At 43.4% G+C, this 21,111-nt stretch overlaps 1 protein-coding gene across 1 annotated transcript in view; it reads right to left on the bottom strand.

Annotated features, from left to right (window-relative positions):
• Positions 1–3,025: 3,025 nt before the first annotated feature.
• ANTXR1 (ANTXR cell adhesion molecule 1) overlaps positions 3,026–21,111 on the bottom strand; it is a 117,966-nt gene continuing 99,880 nt past the window's right edge. Inside the window, exon 18 of the mRNA XM_032204035.1 lies at positions 3,026–4,355. Coding sequence (XP_032059926.1) covers positions 4,083–4,355 — 273 coding nt within the window. The 3' untranslated portion in view covers positions 3,026–4,082. The remainder of the gene's footprint in view (positions 4,356–21,111) is intronic.

Raw genomic sequence — 21,111 nt, 5'->3', positions numbered from 1 at the left:
TCTCCCTTCGTCATTCCCTTTACCTAACCAATGAATCTGATGGAGCACAACACAGATTTGTATAGTTCTTTAATAATAACATCAAGGTCAGCAAGAATAATGACTGAATTTAACAAATGACACATGCAACAAACAGAGGGAGTAAAACATCATTGCACAGCACTGGCTGAACTGACAAAACATAATTCAACATCAGAACAGAGGGCTTGCTTCTTTTCCTTTGCTGCATCAGCACCACATATAAGGCAACGCTACTTACCAGTTACCTTCAGATCTAGCCAGAGTTCTCCAAAGCCAGACATTCCCCTCTTCCCCAAAATAAACAGTGACAGAAGATGCCTTCATGCACCAAGGAGTAGAGAGAGAATCCTGATGCCTGCCAAGGTTCATGCAGGCGAATGCTTCAAAATACAGCCAGCAACAATGGGTAACATTTTAGCAATTAAAAAAAAAAAAAGAAAAAAAAAAAGAAAAATATGAACCTTTGTCAAATGCAACTGCTTAGTCCTTTGAGGCTGCAGAACACATTGATAGAAAGTTTTGTGAGAGTTAAAAACAAAGGGAGTAACCGAAGTGATGTACTTAGAGCAAATGAAAGAACTGTTTATTTATTGCCATCAGACATCTGTTTATTGCTGTTTAGACCAATCCTATACATAAGCACGTGCAAGTAGTAAACAGTGAGACCCGCTGAAGTCTTCTGATACTGCGGAGCAGATGTAGTGCCACTTAACTCCTTTTGATCTATAGCAAACCTTTACTTAAAAATTGGCTAGTGTGGATTGATAGCCTGTGTAATGTGTTTCTAGGAAAGTTTTACAGAGATAATACATAGGTTACCATATATCAGTATATGGTACACCATCTAATTCAACCTTATTTACATAGCATTAATTGCCAAGGGAAGCTGATTTAAATTCAGACCCAAATTTCATTCTTAATACCTTAAGCTAGGTTCCTAAGATAGGACTGACATAAAAGGAGCATGATTTTTAAAAGCATTTGAAGTACCTCGGGAATGCCATTTTAGCACTTTAGCCACATTTAGGTTGATCCTAAACACAAGACCAGGTACAAATCTGCCACCAAACATGCTCTCGTTTTTTTCTGAGAATGTTAGCAAGGGTCCACCAAAACTGAGCATGGATGCTTTGCTTCAGCACCAATTACCCCATGCCCAGTCGGTATCTGGCCACGTCCTGCCCTGAACGGATCTGCAAAACTCTTTGCCAACAGACTGGGGGAGTGGGCAGCCTGGAATTATAGTGCTTCAATTAATGCTACGTAAAACAGGTATTCGTCACTACAGGAAATATTTCTACATTTATAAAAAAAAGCAATACAACCATAAAGAAAAAAATACAACAAGCACAGCTTGATACAATAACATGCCATGAAATGTCATTGGCTTTATAATAATTTACTACAACTTGAAAAATGTTCTTTTATCCACAATGGACAGGAAATGCTTCCATCTAACATATGGTAAGCATGCAGTAACAATATATACAACAAAATTTTGGAGTTTATTTTTTATTTGTAAACTGGATGATTACATAGGGATATTTTAAAATGCCTTTCTAGCCTGACATAGGGTTTATTTTGCTTCTTTAATACTCTAGGGTTGTTTTTTTTCCTTTAATTTGGGGAGAATGAAGATTTCTATATCCATCTGCAAGAAGTTAGTTTTAGTCATGGAATATACATTACTTTTATTTATTTTTTCCCCAGCAGTAGGTTTAGATTTATGGGTTTATATTTATTGCTTAAATGACATGAAAAACGAATTCTCAACACCATATTGTTGAAAATCAATGTGTTTTCCAAACTTTTTTGAAATACTGTGGATCTGTTAAGAGAAATATTAATCGATTTACACTATACCCAAGTTTTACACCTTTCAACATCACACCAAATCAAACAGCTATTTAACTAGATCCCATCCATCACAAGAGGGAGTTCAACTAAATTTGTGTCAGGGCGTTAAAAGCTTCCCACTCCCACCTGACAATCACAAAGTCGTCTTGTCGAACAAACCATTTTGTGGCTGATTTAATTTGAAATAGTGAGTAGCGAAACTGTTGTTTATTTTACAAATCAGGGACTGCTCTGTGCCGCCTGCAGACAAAACAGTGTTGTGGGGGAATGAATCAGCCTTTTTGCAGAATATCCAGCCTTGGCTGTAAAATGAGTCTTCAGCTCCATTGTGAATTCTCATCTTTGTGTTTATCTCATCGAAAAGATGGCATACTGACCTAACAAGGGTAAGGCTAGTGAATGACAGTTAGACAGGCCCTGGGTCTCATGGTAAGGTTTCATTCACATACATTCTGACCAAGAGCATCCCAAGACAGGTCTCCACTGAGTCTTTCAACTGTTTCTTTTCTTCCTCGAGCTTTTTTTTTTTTCTTCCCCCTACCCCTCCCTCCCTCCCCCCCCCCCCTTTTTTTTCCTAGAAAAGCTAGAATTAATATTTCCTACAGCACTGAAGTAGGTACTTGGCAAAGCATTTCTTTATCTGGTAAAAAATGGTACAAGTATGAGAACCCTTAGAAATTCATAGAGCTGCAGCTACAAAGGCAATTTACCTTTTATGACTTTGCAATTTCCAGAGAGAGAGTCCTTCTGTGAGAACTGAACCTGACAGTAAATTAGGGAGCCAGAGGTCTGACTGAAGTGCAGTGATCTCGCCTATTGCTAGCACTGTGTTTCAAAGACAGGTGCTCAGGAAGTTTGTTATATGTGCATATGCAATATTATGGAACATGGTGGGGGTCTCACAAAGGTGAGGAGAAAAGCATGGAGAAATGCAGCCAGTGCATTTCTTGGAAGACTGATTGCCTTCTTGTGTGTCTGGTGTGTGATTTTTGCCTTAGTCAAAAACTGCTAAGTGAAGTGATATGGTTGAGAGTTGACAAGAGAAGTAAGCAACTGGCTCTTCTTCACTATGAGTTTGGAAGGCATCTGCTACTTATTCAGGAAGAGAAAACAGAAAATAAAAATCCATGTAGAAATATTTTTAGGGTGAAATAATGTAATTTACAGGAAAAAACAAAAACAAAAACAAAAAACAGAAACGCATCAGTGGTAACCATTTCAAACTGACAATAACAAGGAGCCCAAGCAGACTGGGTTTAAATAAAATGATACACCTAACCACTGGTTTATATTCAGAAACTTTCCTTTTAAAATGGAAAACAGCATTAAATAACACTGCTGAACTGCAGACCTATTAGGTGGGCATAATTAGATGGACATAATTAGTCTAAACTGAATGCAAAGACTCTTCTGTCAACCATACCTTTCCCAGATTCCTTTGCTCAATTTTTATGAACTCCTCTGTCCCATTGGGAGCACTGAAGGCTGACCTGCTGTGACTTACTCCTTGTCCTCAGGGGATGGGATCAAAGCCTCGTGGCATACTGATATGTACATTTTTCAGTGTAATTAATTTTCCTAGTAGCACTCCATTTTCACCTACCTGCACTTCCACATACCAACATACACAAATCCAAACACCCTACCCCTTCTCCTTTCTCGACCCTCCAAGATGACAATACTGTCCCTTCTCCAACTCGTGGTCCATGGGAACAGCTGCCTGACATCAGTTCTTTTCAGATTCACCAGTGTTTCTATACTTGCAGACCTGCTGTTGTCATTATTTGCTTGGCAGCTGGCATGTGAGATGTGATCGGCTTTCTGCCATCCCTTGAGCCTTGCACCATGCAGTTTGTGCACTTGTCTTCAGGTAGCTGGCTGGGATCTGCACCCAGAAGAGTCTTTCATGGACAAAGAGGGGGAAGAGCCTTGCTGAAATGGATCTTATTTGCCTTGTTCTTGCAGTCTCTTGGCTTTTCTTGCTTTGGTAGTTTGGTGGCACTGATGCACAAGGGATTTTAAAAATAAAAGAAAACTAAGGAGAAAGAAAACTACGAAGTTGTTCATTCTGTTGTCACCCATTCCAAAAATGGTGTGACGTTCTCTGCCCTCCCCCAGCCCCCCCCAACTGATGGATGTGATACAGTACTGCTGAAATAAGCCTCTCAAATGCTTCTGGAAGAGGCAGGAGCACAGCCGACCCCCTAAACTGCTGGGCGAGGCGGGGGTCGAGATGGAGGGGGGGCCCGGTTGGGTGGTGGGGCTTGGGGCGGTGGGGGGAGAGGTGGGAGCGTGGAGGATGGGGAAGGAGCATGGGGTGTGGGCGAGCTGGGTGGAGGGGGGGTATAGATGGGGGCTGGGGGTGGAGGGTTGTAGATGGGGGCTGGGGGTGGAGATGACAGCGGGTATGCATTGTTGAGTGGGTATTTGGGGGGAGTCTCTGTGTTCTTCACTCTTGTGAAATTGATGCAACGGCCCTGGAAGAAAAAAGAACAAAGCAGAAAGTCAGTTACCGACTGAGGCAATGGCATCCCAGCCAGAGCCCCCACTTCTCGGGTGCAAGGCTGATGTCCATGAATATATTCCTGGGCACATTGCTTCATTCCCTCTTTTTCTCAGAGATGGACATTTTAAGAGCAAATCCTGTACGGAGCAACCAAGAGGTCAAAGTTAAATCCTAACAACAGCTCTTGTAGTGAAGAAGGATGTAAGCCTCTCTTGCTGCATCCTGACTCTAGGTCTTTATATGGAGCATCAAGTACTTTGAGTCATACTGGAGCTGCAAGAACTGCCCCCAGTCCTTAGAACTGGCATCTGAGTCAGTGTACAACCTGTGGTCCCCGCTGCTACAGAAGTCCCAGGCCTCAGTCTCAAACTTCCAACATCATGAAACCTGGCTTCTCCACCTTTGGAACCTCTTTCTCTTTCAAATACCCAGCTTTTGTGTTCTATTTCTAATCACTTGCCTACTGGGCAAAAAGGAAGATTTGTTTAACTAGGTTACTTGCTCAGATTTTTTCCTGAAATACATCTATTTTTCATTAGGATGTCTTTCTATTCTAGTGCTTGTGTGAAGCCAGTCATCTGCTTTTCTTGCTCTCTGTGGGAATGGTGCTAAGCTACAGTGTGTTGTACATTTTTAAACAAAACCTTTGCCCTCTGAGATTTTCTTTATTTTTGGTCTTTTTTTTTGGTCTTTTTTTCCCCCAAGTCCCACCTGCAAAAGATCCTACTGTAAATACTCAAATGTCAGAATCAGCACTATTGTATTATGGGTTCATTCTTTTAGATATGAAATCATCCTAAAAGGCACTAGAGGATTTCTGAGCCTGTCCTTTGTTTTTACATTCATGAGAATGAACTTATTTTCAGTTTTCCTCATTCTTCTCCCAAAATAAATGTCTTTACTGGTGACAAAATGCCAAATGAAGTATTGAGCCCATACAGGATGGAGCAGATCTTCTGAGGCAGCATCACTCCTCTGAAATCTCTACACGGAGCTGTATCATCTCCCTGCTGTACACAGCCTATGGACAAATGCTTTGCTAAAAAGGGACCCAAACTGAAGTAAGGGAGATGCTGTTAGAAAGCCAGAAAAGTGATGGAGAAGGATTTGACAGGGATGAGTGGAGCTGGCATGGAAGGGGCTGACACATAAAGAGATACAGACGGCTTCTCTCTATGTGCTCTGCCAATTATATCATCATGCATTGTGGATATGAAAAAACATCTGTCTGAGCTGTAGCCATTCAGCAGAGGAAAGTGGATTCCTCACTGAAGCAGAGCAGCCCACAGCTGAGTGCAGGCTGTCTTGTGCAAGCAAAGGTCATTTAAGGAAAACAAAGATTTCACAGTGCCTTGAACCCTGCAAACATCACCTTGGGGCTGCTCCGAGCACGGTGGCAGCTCCCTGTGTGTTTCAGCCCTGGCCATCTGTCAGCAGAAAGAACCTTTGGCTTCAGCTTGGGCTCTCTTTGAGGAATGGGACTCTGGGGCATAGCAAAGACATACAGAAGGGCCAGGAATATGCTGATGGGATGATCATGCTGAGGGAAGCCTGAAATTAGCATGCTGCTGCATCAGCTTAGAGTGTCCTTGGTTCTATTTGCTCTCTGTAGGCTGGTGTCTCTGCTTTAATGTTGCTTTAATGCACTTAGCTGTGATTTTAAGTAAATACTGCAGGGCAGGCCTGCTGAGTGAGTGAAGGTCTGAACCCAAGATTAGCCACTTCTGCTCAGAGAAAAACAAAACGTGAGAATGTTTTCATTGTTCTAGTTCCATGTCTCCTGCAATGGAGCTTTAGCAGTTTCAGACTATTATTTGCACTAGTTTTGTTTTCTTTATTTATGTTGAAAATGGAATAAACCCGAACAAAAAGCAGCAGTCCAGGAATTCCAGCCAGAGAACAAAAAGTTGCAATTGTTTTTGTGTGGAGAGATACTCTGTCTGGATGCTCCAGGGGTGAGGTTATGGTGCTGCTGATCCAAATGGAACTGAGCACCACCCAAAGTGCATTCAAGAAGTTCAGAAATATGTGGGTTTGGGACTGGGGCAGGACTTAAGGACTGAAAACCATCTAACACTCATGGCAATGCCCAAGGCAATGTCCAAAATGATATTACATCCTTACAGGGTTTGACTTCACTGGCAAAGACTTCACCTCTTATTGATAAGGATTGGTTTGAGTAAATCTGCAAGGGCGTTATCATAAGAATGCTGCTAGCAACTCATACCAATGTACAGCTGTACTACATTTTACACTAGTTTTTGTAGTCAGCTACCACCTATTGAACAAACTACTGCTTTTACTCATGACTAACAATCTCTTTTCCCCAGTACTAGGCTTGGTTAGAAATTGAAGAGCTCTTTTTTCAAGTGTCATAAAGCCTCCACTGTCCTCACTAGTGATGCTTTAAAACAGGATTGGTGGACATGCTGTTTAGTTTGAACTAGGAGTTGGACTGGAGGCAGGGGCAGACCAGAGAAAAGACAGCACAGGGAGTGCAGACATGAGAGCCAGACTCGACCTGAGCATGCACAGCATGGAGCTGTACTCATCAGACACCTCTTCCTCATTGCCATGTACAGTAATGCTGGTCTGACTTAGAAGTTCAATTCTTCTACCCCTTGAAAAAGGATGAAGAGTGGGGCTTTGTCTCAGCTTGAGCCCACAGTTCCCTATCTTCTCCTATTTTCTTTTCTGTCTGGGTCAGCTACTCTGCAGTGAATTCACAGTGACCTGTTCAACAACACCTCCTACTACTGTGCAAGAGGTAATTCTGCAGGGCATCCAACGTTTGGAGGACAGATATACAGTTCAGGCTTTCTCCTCCTTTCATGTGAACTGACAGACAAAGGGAGTTCTTGTGTATCATTGTTGGACATTTCTCTCACCCATGCAGAGGGACATAAGAATGCCAGATAGCAGTTTTGAGTCCAGAGTGGACTTTGGCACATGGCCACAGAGGAGATGGAAGAGCCAACATCTCTTACAGAAGGAGAATTGTCATATTGAATGACAAGGATATATCCAGGAAACAAACTACTATGCCATTACACAGGAGAGACAAAATATTTTACTAGTGCCCTGAGTACCAATGCATAGAAGACCCAGGGAGAAGAGATCTACTTAAACCAAAAATCTGGATGTTAAACGATGATTTCATCTTGCATCTAGTGATCTGATAACAGACACAAAAGTGCAGAGGCTGTGCTAGCCAGTGTAACCACAGACAAGTAATCCTAGCGCTCCAGAAGACCTAGCTTTCTCTGAACTGCATGGCAAGAGAGATGTTTTCCCACCTGCGATTACCAGAAGGGGTCCCTGATTAACGGCTGGGCTTTGTACCATGCAATTGCAATACAAAAAACAAACATCAGCATCATTAACCTCCATGATTCAGTGCTGTTTTATCTGGAAAAATATCTGGATGAAGATCAAGTTGGCTGTTTAATCACACATCCATTCAAGTCTTTACAGGGCTCTCCATTGCCAGCACAGTCCAACTCATCCCCCAGATAACAAAGGTTGAAGTGAACAGTAATAGACACTCAAAAAGTCTGGGCCCAAATGTCTTGTTTAACCTTGGAGGTCTGGATGCAATGCCTGAGTGGGTATCTGAGGTACTACAGGTAAGAGGGGTGCAGGATCTCTCTACAGCCAGTGGAAACACAAGGACCTTCACATGACTATATTTTAGGAGAGGTTCAACAGTCACTAGTTAGGAGCCCAAGCTTTATCATCTCATCTAAGTGTCCAGATTTAGATGGAGTGGGTGTGGAAGATGGTGGCAGAACATCCAGGAGGCAGGAAGTCAACCCATTTCCACTAAATGCTACTTTGGATCCTTAAATAGAAGTCACCTCTCCTTCCAGAAGAAAAAGCTCCTGAATCAGATTGTACCACAATTTTGAGAATAAGAGGAGACAATTCTATGAGCCTTTCTAGCAGGGAGACAGTAGCTAGAGATACAGAACGGAAGAACAAAGGGAATAGGCTGTATATTAAAGGGTTGCTGTGCTGAACGCCTTGGCTGGGTTTCACTTCCCTTTCTGCAGCCGCAACACTTCAGAGGGGAGAGTCACAGCTGTGCCTCAGAAGACAATTGGAGCAATATGGAAACATTATTACATCTGAAATTTAGTGGAATCAGCAAAATCTATGAGGGCTATTCACTCCAGCATTTTATGTTGTTGCTCTAAAGAGTACTGCTCAGAGGCATATGCATAATGAATTCTGCATGGAGTGGCCTTGCTGTTTCACCTTCAACAACCTTCAACAACCTTCAACAACCTTCAACAGCTAATTGTCTTAGGGATGTAGGCAGGCAGTACTGCCTCCAGGACAGCAAAACACTTGGCTGCAGGAGGCTCATCTGCACTGACCATGGGCCTGTCCCTGCCAGCGCTTTGCACATGGAGTGCTGTAGGGCTGCATGCTCGATCCAAGCTTTTCCCTTTGTTCTTCACATCTGGTTGACTGGGGAGCACTGCTGGGGTTGGAAGAGAAGGTGGGGTGAGGGTGCATTGTGCTATCAAGGCCACAGCGCAGGGTAGCAGCTGCTGCGTGATCAGGAGAGTGAGCTGAGCATTTGTGTCTCAGAGGCTGATCTAGCAAGCAGAGGTGCAAAGAGCAGTGGATGCTTCAGCCAGACTGTGGCATTTCCTAGGAATTCCACAGCCTTGCCCAAGCCACTTCCCACCACCTCCTGCTCATCTGGGACACCAGACCAGCCAGATGAGGGGCTGTCACATCACGCATCACTGCCTGCCCAGAGCACTACCTGTGTGGCCCCTGGGTTGGGATGTGGCACACTGAACCCAGCTGGGGGGAACATGACTTCCTCCTGGGATGAGACTATTTTTTATGCTAGGCAGCTAGCTCCTGGGTCCGCATCACAGAAGAACCCAGGTGAGGGAGCTTTTCTCTGGTTTCACTTCAGCCCTGCTGAGGAAGGAAAGGGAAGTCAGTCCCAGAGAAGCGGCATGCCCTCCACAGCACTGAGGAGGTATCTCTTTAACAGGGAAGTCTGACCACATTTTTCTGAAGTTGAAAAATGGTTCTATTTCTCTTGGTTTCCTATCAAGCTGGAATGAATACCTGGAAAACTATCAATATTTTAAAATCATAAAACACTGGGACTGGCTTCTGAGCTCCGGCATTTGCAAAGAGATGTTGGAAAAGATATGATACTTAATGTTGTTTTGTTGGGTCATTTGTAATTCAAACTTTCCATAAACAATAACCTAGTTTATCCTGTTGTTATGTGGAAAAGGAGAGAGAAAAATGAAAGTAAAAACAAAAATAAAAAGCAGTGAGGAGAAAGGAGAAAGAAAGAGAAAAAAGGAAATGAAGGTGGGGGGGGAGCTTTGAAAATTAACCTGTGATTTGATACCTGATTCTCAATCAAGCACACACAAAACGTACAGGAGATAACAGCCAAACGAGCAAAAAGAAAACATTAAATACACGAAGAATTACCACTAATCTCTGGAAGAGATAATTTACTAAAAAGTAGCTACTTTAAAAGCAAAGCATATACACAGGTGGGAGAAACTAGTGCTGAATTCTCTAGGTCAAACCCTCCCCACCAAGGACTGATAGTGCTTTACTTGAACTCAGCCCAGGCCTGAACCTTCCAGGAACACCTGCAAGGCTGATGAGCAGGGAGAGGAGCAGAACTGCAGAGTGGGGGGTCCTGGTGCAGCTGACAGCAGCTCCGACCCTGTGGGGAGCAGGGTCGTGATGGCAGCTCACAGACTGTGGGAGCCACACAGCCCAGGCAGCCTCTCCGGTGGAGAGAAAACTCACCTCTAACTGGTATGGTGCTGATCCCTCTTGTGAAAGAGACCTTTGCGCAGACACTTTACAAAACCTCTCTCTGAAAATGTGCTCCTTTGTGCCAGGACAAGGGTGATGCTGGGAAAAGACCAGGGTGAGGATTCCCACCACTTTCTTATCATTTGGGAAAAACACTGGTCAGGGATCTCTTGGGCTCAAGGGGGTTTGCTACTCTGAACCTCCCCACCATCAAGATAACCCCAAAATCCCAGAGGGCTTCTGCTACATAACAGGATCCCGAGAGCTTGAAATATCCCTGCTTTTGTGGCCTGAGCTGGCAGCTCTTTTAAATCACACAAGGGTGTCTGGAGACAGTTTTAGGAAGCTGTTAACTAGCTTCTGGGCTTTGTTACCAGCTGCTCTCAGTGAGATCAGTCTGTGTCAAATCCACTTGGTAATGCCAGGAAACACTGCCTTCTGTAGCAAGCACACTAATTACACAGCTACCTCTGTATCTGCTAGTCACCAAACAACTATTAAAACTGTCTCGTTTTGTGATAAAACATCACCGCAACAAAACCATTCCCATATGTCTCTCATTACACAGCCTTGAACTCAGTGTTGCTCATAAAACCTACCATTCCCAAGGCATTCCAGCCACCTTGTCCACTCATTAAATGATAAATTGGAGTCTTGATCTATTTTCTCATAGAAGTAGGAGGGAGACTTTCATTGATTAGAAGGAACTTTGGATCATTATTCCAACAGGATTCTAATAACCTGGACTCTTATCATAGAGTCAGTGCTGAAAACTAGGGATTATTATGGTGTAACTTAAAACACCTTGTGAAAAGTACTGCAGAATGATAAAGTTTGGAGTAAGATCAAGAGCATTCTGTCAGGTCTCAGTACTACAAGCCATGCTAGATGTAACTTTCTAACTCCCGTTAAAGGAGTGGTACAAAATGGCATTTCCCTCTGAAACCAATAAGGAAGCCCCGTAGGAGAATGATAAACCCCATAGGAGAATGATAAACACATCACCAAAGCTAGTGATCAGTGATCTCACACCGGGGAACTGAACTCCAGTTGTATCAGAGGCAGCTTCCTACAATTCCGATAAGCATCCTGTCTAAATTGAGGGGTTACAGAAAAAGTATCTTCCTCTGATGCCTTTGTTATGGTTGCTCTATTCAGATGTTAAGGCAATGGTCTGTATTTGTACTGATATGATCCTGTTCTGTTCAAGCACTCCAAAAGCAAAATATATTGAAGAATAGAAGAAAATACTTTAAACTTCATGAAGTATTGCAGTTTTTGCAGATCTTTCACAGAATTTGGAATAAGTAAGAGCTGTGTAAGCTCAGTCATGTTGGCTTATGATTAACACTCACCTATACCTTCACATATAGTGCTTCACATATAGGCCCCACAGTGCAAAGAGTGGTTCTTCCAATTCAACCTCCAGTTGAAATCTTACTCAGAAACTTACTTGTATCTTCTGGTCTATGACAGGCTCTTCAGACCTACCACAACCCAGATAATACCCATTGCTCTGACAGTCTCTGCCACTTGATATCTGCAACTACATCACACAGGACTGAATGAGCTGGGGAACCTACTGAAAAGAAAACATTCAAACTCCTACGAAAAGTGAAACAAGATGATAAAGGCTTCTATTTTGCCAAAGTCAAGCATGGGAATGAGCGTAATAACCTCATTCTTTGTCTTCTGCCAGGGTTTGGGAGCATGGCTCTTTCAGCAACAAGTGGGCATTTGTATGTCAGCAATCAGGTCTGATTACTTTTGCAGGAGCTAGTTTTGGCTTATTTACACTGTGGGATGGGTGTCATTTCCAGGAAGATCTGGTCATTCTTCCCATTGTCTTTCTGGAAAAGAGGTAGCTAGTCTTGGAGAAATGCTGAGTGACACATCAAATACTCTGTCTCACACAAACTGTAATTTTTCATCTGGAGGTTGAATAACAAAGTCTACTGGGTATGAGGAAAGGATTAAAAATCAAATGAAAAATGAAACATTACTTTGGCAGTGATAACTGGAACAACTAATCAAGGGCAGTGATAAACATCCCTCTGGAGAGGAAAGAAGAGCCTGCAGGATCTATTCTTCTATAAAGCAGTGATCTGAGGAAGACCTGTCTGAATGCAATTTGTCTTTGGGCAGAGAAGACAGGACATGTTTGAGGACAGGATCTTCCACTATGTGCACAGAAGAGCACAACTCAGTGGCACTTTGTGTGCTGTGTGACTCGAGAATTGCCTGTGCAGGGTAGCACTAATGGCTCAAGAAAACAGGAACTACTGTCTGTTGAATACTGTCCTACCAGTATTTAGTGAGAAACAATTTGCCATCCCTGCAATCCCTGTTTGATGGATTTTCCTGGGCTTCCTAGGCAAATCTGTGCCTGTTGAGGTAAAAGGCATATAATTGTAATTCTGCAATGAGATATGACTGGGACACTTCCCTTTATGAGCTGGCTACTGTTTAATTCATAAACAGGGGTTCAGCAGCTCGAGAGTCAGCTCTGGACTTTGTTTTTACAGTAACAAGCAGTCTGCTGTGCAGTAGTCCTGCAAGCTGATGATCAAATCACTGGGCTTTTGGCTTCAAAGCTGTTAGTTCCAGGAAAAAGAGCTGATGTTTAGGTTAACTTTTCCATGGCTATTAGCAGAAAACCACACTGCAATAATATGTGCAGAAAGGTTATAATTTTGTTCTCAAGCCCTGCAGCCTGTCAACAGAAACCTGTTAGCATAGATTTAATGATGGGTTAAACAACAGTTCCTTATCTGCACCCATACATTTTTGAGTCTGCAGAAAGAAGAATCATCAAGTGGCAACACAGCAAGAGGTGTGTAAAGTCACCCAGAGGTCTTGCTTTTAAAGCATGGGAAAGCAGTTATATCTCCTGCTTTCTGTTCTTAGTTTCAGAGGGTTTCTACTCATGACACCATGAAACAGCATGGCGTGAAATCAGACAACTACCTTAAATCTTATAAGCTCTAAAATAGACTCCTAATTCAAAATAAAGGAGCATCCAGGGGACTTCCTAGGATGATAAGTCTTGCTCCTGTGCTTTGTGATGGCCAAAGCTGATTATTAATACATAGTACTGATCGTCTTGGCTACTCTGTAATGAAACAGACTTCTTGACTTTCATTGTGACTTGCTGGAGGTTTGTGTGGCAGAATTTGCTTGCAAGTATCCACTTATGAACAAATAATTACGGCTTTTAGGGTGTTTTCTTTGGATTTGTGAACTCCAAGCAAAGTCCCCTGCTAACCGCTACATTCTTTCTCTGTTTTTTGATATCACTCTAATAATGCAGACTTGAGTTAAAAACAGTATCCCTATGCGCCAGCTACACTTAATAGGCTTTACAGTTCCTCATGAACCTGCTAACGGCCAAGTTTATTGCAAGTGCATAATGGCTGATGACCAGCCTTTGGTGCTAACACAAATAAAGTGCCTTTGTGTTCCCCATGGTCCACCTGATCTCATTTTATGGCTCCTCCAAAATACCACTTATGTGTTTGGAATTTGTAGCTATATTTAAAAAATAGGCCAGAAGCAGGGCCTGCAGCAACCAGGAGTTGCACGTGTGTGTCAGCAATGGCTGACCAGCAGTGCTGTGCTTCACCCTGTCTGTCGTGTGACTCACTGATACGATGTGAGCCACTCTGCCAACATGATGGTGCCTACACCTATTGTGCCTTCATCTTCACAGAATCACAGAATTGTCTAGGTTGGAAGAGACCTCAAGATCATCAAGTCCAACCTCTGACCTAACACTAACAAGTCCTCCACTAAACCTTATCACTAGGTTCAACATCTAAATGTCTTTCAAAGACCTCCAGGGATGGTGACTCCACCACTTCCCTGGCCAGCCCATTCCAATGCCTCACAACCCTCTCAGTAAAGAAGTTCTTCCTAACATCTAACCTAAAACACCTCCTCAGTGGCCACCCCATCTTGTTAACCTGACACTGAATGCTCTTTTTGTTCTTTGTGCAGCCACATTTGCCTAGGGTCCTGCAAGTACCACATGCTCTCACATCCAAGATGAAAGCCTGAGCAGGCAAAAGCAAGGATTGAATTAAGCTGCAGTTTAAGTCATCTCTTTCTGTGCCTTGGATTACAGGGAAAGCATCTGCTGTTGGTGCTTTTGTTTCTGGGTAGCTTTGCATGCCAAGCAAGTCCCTGAGGGTCCTTGGATGGCTGAAGTAAGACCTAGGGTTTCCCTCACAAGTTCTCAATAAAGATGGTCCCAGACACAGTCCAGATTTTTCAGCTGCTCATTTTTAGGAATTTATTGCAATCCCACAGATACGAATGACCTTACATTCCCTTAAGGATAAGGAGGATAAGTCCAGCACTCTGTTGGCAGCTGCACGGGGGAAACATGACATTCAGTCAGTGAAGAAACACACATGGCATAGGGGGCTTCTGGACATCTGACTCAAGGTGATTCTCTCTGTATCAGAATACTCCCCTTCCTCTTATCGGAATTTCACTTTCGCTCTTGGAGCCTAAACACCTACTGAACATACGTGCAATGTTTTCTCTGAGAATATACAAGCCTAGACACTTTTCTACATCTGGCATCCAGGTCCCCCAATTACCCCACAGCACAGCATTGTCATAATTCTGCTGCTTCAGTAAGGGTTTTATTCCAACAGTTAATTCATTCACCCCACAGCTGCAGAACTACTCATTCCATGCAGAGGAAAGTTTGAACTATGCTGTTCCATTGGCTTGTTTTGCCTTCTGCTTTTCAAAACAAACTAGGAACCCATTTTGTTTCACATCTCATTAAATGGGAAGGCTGCCCTTTCTATGAGCCCTGCAGAGGAATATTCTCTACATAGAGAGCCTGCCCAGTCCCTCACTGTTCTAGAAAGCTCAAGTCAGCACTGAATTGGGGTAATTCCTTGCCTCAATTCAAATCACACTTTAAAACAAAGCTCGGTAAGTATGACAGCTTCAGTGCTGCACTAAAAGCCCAACCAACCCTATTTCATACGCAGTTTCTCAGAGAAGCAAAATGCAGTTGTGAGTTTAGGGGTAGGAAGGGTGGGAGTGGATGAGAACCTGAAGCACTCAGGCACCGACCTTCATATTGAGAAGTGGTCCCGAGCTAGAGGGAGAAACCCACGCCACCACCTGTATGCCTGCACCCAGTCAGCTGTCCTCTGGCAAACATATTCACATACCCCTATAATGTCAAGGAGCAAGCTCCCAGGTTATGTGGCAGCATTGTCCCTCTCTTTGTAGTTTAGATTTCATTTCCTTCCATTTCAGCACTTTGTAGGGTGAGAAACGATTAGTTATTTCCAAGAGAGGTCTTTAAAAGTGCACAGCTTTCTCCAGAAGCCAGGAACAGTCATGGAAAGGTGGCTTCATTTTCTAAGAGTCTGAATTTGCCAGAGATAAGAAGAGACTTACATTCCTCAAGTAGCAGAGCAGCCAGTGCTAATCTCTGTGGAACACCCAATTATATGAAGCAGATTAAAATGTTTTCAATTTTTTCTAAAGCTTACAAATGGTGAGAAGAACAAAATTTTACTGTAAGGAGGTAATTATTCAGGCTGCTTTTTTTCTTCCTCTGCATTTTTCAGACATGACAATGTATGCCCAGTCAGCAAGGAGTGCTCAGGAGCGCTCACCCATGAACTCATGGTTTGCTGAAACAGATAAACTCATGGCATAGGTACCAAAGAGAATGTGTGGATAGACTTGGCAAAGCTAACTCCTGATTCCCACTGGTTTCTTGTGACACCTGAGTGTGCACAATAAAAACTGGTCCTGGCACACTATGCAAAAAAGACTGTCATACTATCTGAGCACCATACAGATCTAAAATGTGTAAACTTGACCCTCCAAAGGGGGGAAGTTTCGCTCTGCCAGAGGGTAGGAAGACCCTGAAGAGGGACCTGGACAGGATGGGTTGATGGGATGAGGCCAATGGGATGAGGTTCAACATGGCTAAGTGCCAGGTCCTGCACTTTGGCCACAACAACCCCAAGCAGCACTACAGGCTTGGGGCAGAGTGGCTGGAAGCTATGCAGAGGAAAATGATCTGAGGGTGTCGGTCGATGCTCACCTGCACATGAGCCAGCAGTGTGCCCAGGTGGCCATGAAGGCCAATGGCATCCTGGCTTGTATCAGGAATAGTGCAGCCAGCAGGACCAGGGAGGTGATCGTCCCCCTGTACTCTGCTCTGGTGAGGCCACACCTTGCGTGCTGGGTTCAGTTTTGGGCCCCTCACTACAAGAAGGACATCAAGGCCCTGGAACATGTCCACAGAAGGGCTATGAAGCTGGTGAATGGCCTGGAACACAAGTCCTGTGAGGAGTGGCTGAGGGCACTGGGGATGTTTGGTCTGGAGAAGAGGGAGAGCTCAGGAGAGACCTTATTGCTCTCTAACAACTACTTGAAAGGAAGCTGTGGGGAGCTCAGGGTTGGCCTCTTCTCGCAGATAACTAGTGATAGGACTAGAGGGAATGGCCTCAAGTTGCACCAGGGGAGGTTTAGGTTGGAAATGAGGAGACATTTCTTCCCAGAAAGAGCAGTCAGGCATTGGAATGGGTTGCCCAGGGAGGTGGTGGAGTCACTGTCCCTGGGGGTGTTCAAGGAATGGTTGGACATGGTGCTTAGGGACATGGTTTAGTGGGTGACATTGGTTGTAGGGTGATGGTTAGACCAGATGATCTGGGAGGTCTTTTCCAACCTTAATGGTTCTATGCTTCTATGAAATCCTGGATCTCTGTACTATAGCACAACATTGTAACTATCCACAGGTGACTGTGCAACCCCACACGCATATCTGCTAATACAGCTATCCCTTCCCACAGCCACAACACTTGGTAATACTTTAAATTTATTACTGAGTTCCATCTTTTGTTTTCACAAGTGTTTAGGGAAGGAAAATGCATTGGATTAACATCATCTAGAAGACAGGAGAAGCCTCTGAGATGTGTACTGCGTTCAGTTTTGGGCCCCTCACTACAAGAAGGATGTTGAGTTGCTTGAGCGTGTGCAGAGCAGAGCAACAAAAAAAGTGAAAGGACTGGAAAACAAGAGGTATGAGGAGCAGCTGAGGGAATGGGGGCTGTTTAGTCTGGAGCAGAGGAAGCTGAGGGGAGACCTCAGTGCCCTCAACTACCTATAAGGAGATCGCAGCAAGGTATGTTGGTCTCTTTTCTCAGGTGAAGTAAGGAAATGCCCTAAAGTAACACCAGGGGAGGTTTAGATTGGCTATCAAGAAGAATTTCTTCACAGAGAGGGTGGTCAAATATTGGAATATGCTGCCAGGGATGTGGTGGAATTGCCATCTCTGGAGGTATTTCAGAGACGTAGATGTAGGTGTGGCACTTAGGGACACAGTTTAGTGGTGGTCTTGTAGCATTATGCATCAGAATTTGGTCTTGATCTTAATGGCCTTTTCCAACCTAAATGATTCTGTGATTCTATGAAGGTGATTAAGCAGCTTGGCTGAGATCAGCATGTGTGTCAGTGCAGAGAGTAGCTCCAGGCTCCCAGCAGTGCCCCAACCTGAGAGCTCCCAGATGCTTTATGAGAACTGCCCAGAGACCTCCAGCTCAACTGCACATCTTTGAGCTATAATTATAATAGCAGGGTACAAATGAAAGGGGCTATCCATCTTAAGATGGCTTAAGACTCTTGGAGCAATACTGAAAAGGGTTGGCAGCCGTCTGCTCTCCTTTGTGGCACAGCTGTGAATAGGTATGCTCCAGGCAAGCAGCAGCAGACACATGCTCAAATGACTCTCACAAAACACAGTGGGACTTAACAAGCAGCACAGTCCTTTCTTGGCAGAATTGCGTCCTTCACAAGGAACAGTCATTTGGGATGAATGACTGATATAATCCAGAGCGGTCATCTGAATTCCTTAGGCTGCACAAAACATTCACAGTGAAGCCTGAAATCAAGTTAATCTGAGGTTTTGGCATTTCACTGTAATATAAAAACATTAGGGTGATCACAGGGCAGAGAGAGTTTTGTAAGCTTTTGTTGAAAAACAGTGCTTTTTTGTAGGGAAGATTCATGCAATTTGGCTGTAAACTGGTCGTATTTCATACACTGGCTGTTCTGCTTATATTAATTTTTATTTATTTATTTATTTATTTATTTTGGTCAGCACATGCATACAACACACACACACACATTCTTCCTTTCATTGTCAAAAAGACCACTTATGATTGCTTTAACGGGTACATTTTCATGGATTTTCTAGCCTCATCCTCTTGTCTTAACTAACCACAATTTATACCAGAACCATATCACTGAGATCTAACAAGAGATGCGATTTGACTGGCAAACATGCAAATCTATACTAGTTCTGGAAAAAGCTCCTCTCTGCATATGTGTTAGTTTAGGCAGAATATATCTTTACACATAATTACACATGATTTCATTGTATTTTTTTTCCATATTTTACCTATGTTTACAAATACACAAAATGAAATTGCAATTAATACTATACAATACAAATTTTAAAAATGATTTGCTCTCTGAGATGTTCCTGGCCAAATCTGAGCTTGACATGCATTTTAATAATCTCCTCATAAATTCCTGACAGAATGTTGTTTATCATGGAAATGCAACCGACACACTTAAGGCACACTCATTATTTGGATCCCACACTTAGTGAGCACTTTGCATAGATAAGCGCTCCTTTACTATAACAGTGATAAAGTTTTCTTTAAAATTATGTATTTTTATATCACCCTTATCTGTTGATGTTTAGAATGTAAAAATAACTTCATTAATGCTGACAAGAATGCAAACCTAGTCTCTTGAAAATGTGAGAAGACCACAGGAATCCCATGTGACTCTGACTTCCTTGCCTTATTGGAAACATCTGTGTCTATTGGTAACCTCGACCATTTCCAGGTTTGATTCCAAGAAAAGAATTTCACAACCTTTTTGTGCATCTCAGGCTCTCTGGGAGCACTTCAATCAGGTCCTGAACATGCCTTTCTCTTCCTTTTGCTTTGGAAGAATGGATTCAGTGTAATAAGCCTTCTGCAAACCAGACCAGAGTTTGCTTCATGGTTTGTTCTTGCACATGCAGATAGGCATGTGGCCAATTGTTCCAGACATAACAACATGTTGATCAGGACCAGTCACTGATAATTGCTGTAGATTTCATGTAGCTGTAGTGGTCATAGCCATGTAAGACACGCTATGGGCAAGCATCTTTCTGGCAGTCCTGCTTGAAGAAGTCCCAGCTCTCCATTGTCAAGGAACACTTAACCCTAACACCATGCCAGAGATGGTGATCCTACCAATCTGCAGGCAGGAAGGTGTGGCAGGAGAAGCTGGGCAGCCCCAAAAGCAAGGTGCATCGCCCAGGCAAAGCAACCTCAGTGGAAGACAGGCGCTCAGGAGCAGCACAGTACTTCAGCTGTCCTGCCTTCAGATCCAGCACATCCATCCCTCCTAGGGTTGGCATTTCCTGCACCAGCTTGGCACATCTAACACAAAGCTATACATTGAATGCAGTGTACCCCAGGCACCACCTGTGTTTTCTTAAGCTTGTATGTAGGTCAAGGTTAAGGACTGGACCTAAAGTCTTCCAGATTAGAAGGATCCCTTGATCAAGGCACAGTTTTGCCACAGTTCATCTTTTACTCTGGCAACTGGTACAATTGGTAAAAATCCCCTAAGCTCCATTTTTAGGCAAACCCAGCTTTCTTACTGTGTACAGCACCTAATTATTTTGATGACTGTACCTTTTGCAGTGAAGAAACAGTCCTAGTATAAGGTATCCCATCCTTGATTAAAGGGTTCAGGGCATGAACAGAGAAAAGGTGGTGAGAAGGGATTGTATGAGGTCACACGGAGGAGAAGGAGGACTGAAATACAAGCTTTCATCCTCATGTTATCCACTACAATGTATATACATTGCAAATTTATTAGTCACTACCCTTGAACCAACGTGTTGTTATAGACTAGTGTGAACTTTGGGGCAGGGGACATCTTTATTGGTCATTCTCTGTGGTACCTAGGAAGTTGTGTGGGCTACAGCAGATAAACAGTAACAATTAGTCAACACAGTGTTTGAAGCTGGAGCCATGTTCCATTCTACGCAAGCGATCTTTTTGAACAGCTCAGCTAATGTGCTGGCAGTGGATAAAGTAACTGATTATAGCAAGGGCTTGCTTATATATGAAAGTGATGTAACCCTGGGATTGAGTCCAATTCTTTTTCAGGCTCCAAAGCAAACAGAGATTCCTTTCAGTTACAACTTTTCATCTTCTAGCTTTACTTTTTTAAGTTGACCATTGGGTGAATTAAGGTGCCCATATGACAACATCAAGGATCTGAAATCTGGTTCCTTCTTTTCTGCAGGTAAGAGAAGGAAGGAAGTGAAAATTGCTTTCAAAATGTCTCCTTCTCATAGCTCTTAGGAATATCATATGATAAAAGGCTTCTAGCCATTAGTTTTCCCTGCAAAGGTTAGAATATTTATCTACTTGAGAATGCACTATGTGGTGGGACTTTAAGCTCCTTTTGAGTCTGCTGGTTTCTCTAGGCTGTTTTGCTAATCACTGATTCCTCTCATTTCTGTGGTATGTCCATGCTGCAAAGACTGCTGTGGCTGGTAGTTCACATCTATCTGGCAGCATGGGCATGCTAGCCTGCTGCTAAGCACTCTGGAGTTTTTAATTAGCACGTGGCCTGAAGTCTATGCTGTGTGGCTGCATAGTATGGCCAGAACTGAGCTAGTGAGCACAGTATGGCCAAAACTGTCTGACACTGCCTTGAGTGATTGCCAGGCAGACAAAACAGAGCACCCAGCCCAGCCTCCCTTGCCTAGCATCCCTGCAGAAAACCTGGGATGGAGTGATGGGTGGCCTGGTCTTCCGCAGAATGGCAGATTGCTCACACCATTCTCTGTGAGC

This window comes from Aythya fuligula, chromosome 27 (assembly GCF_009819795.1).
Source record: "Aythya fuligula isolate bAytFul2 chromosome 27, bAytFul2.pri, whole genome shotgun sequence".
Classification (NCBI taxonomy): domain Eukaryota; kingdom Metazoa; phylum Chordata; class Aves; order Anseriformes; family Anatidae; genus Aythya; species Aythya fuligula.
The sequence above is the reverse complement of the archived record's forward strand: the minus strand, read 5'-3'. Positions and strand labels throughout refer to the sequence as shown.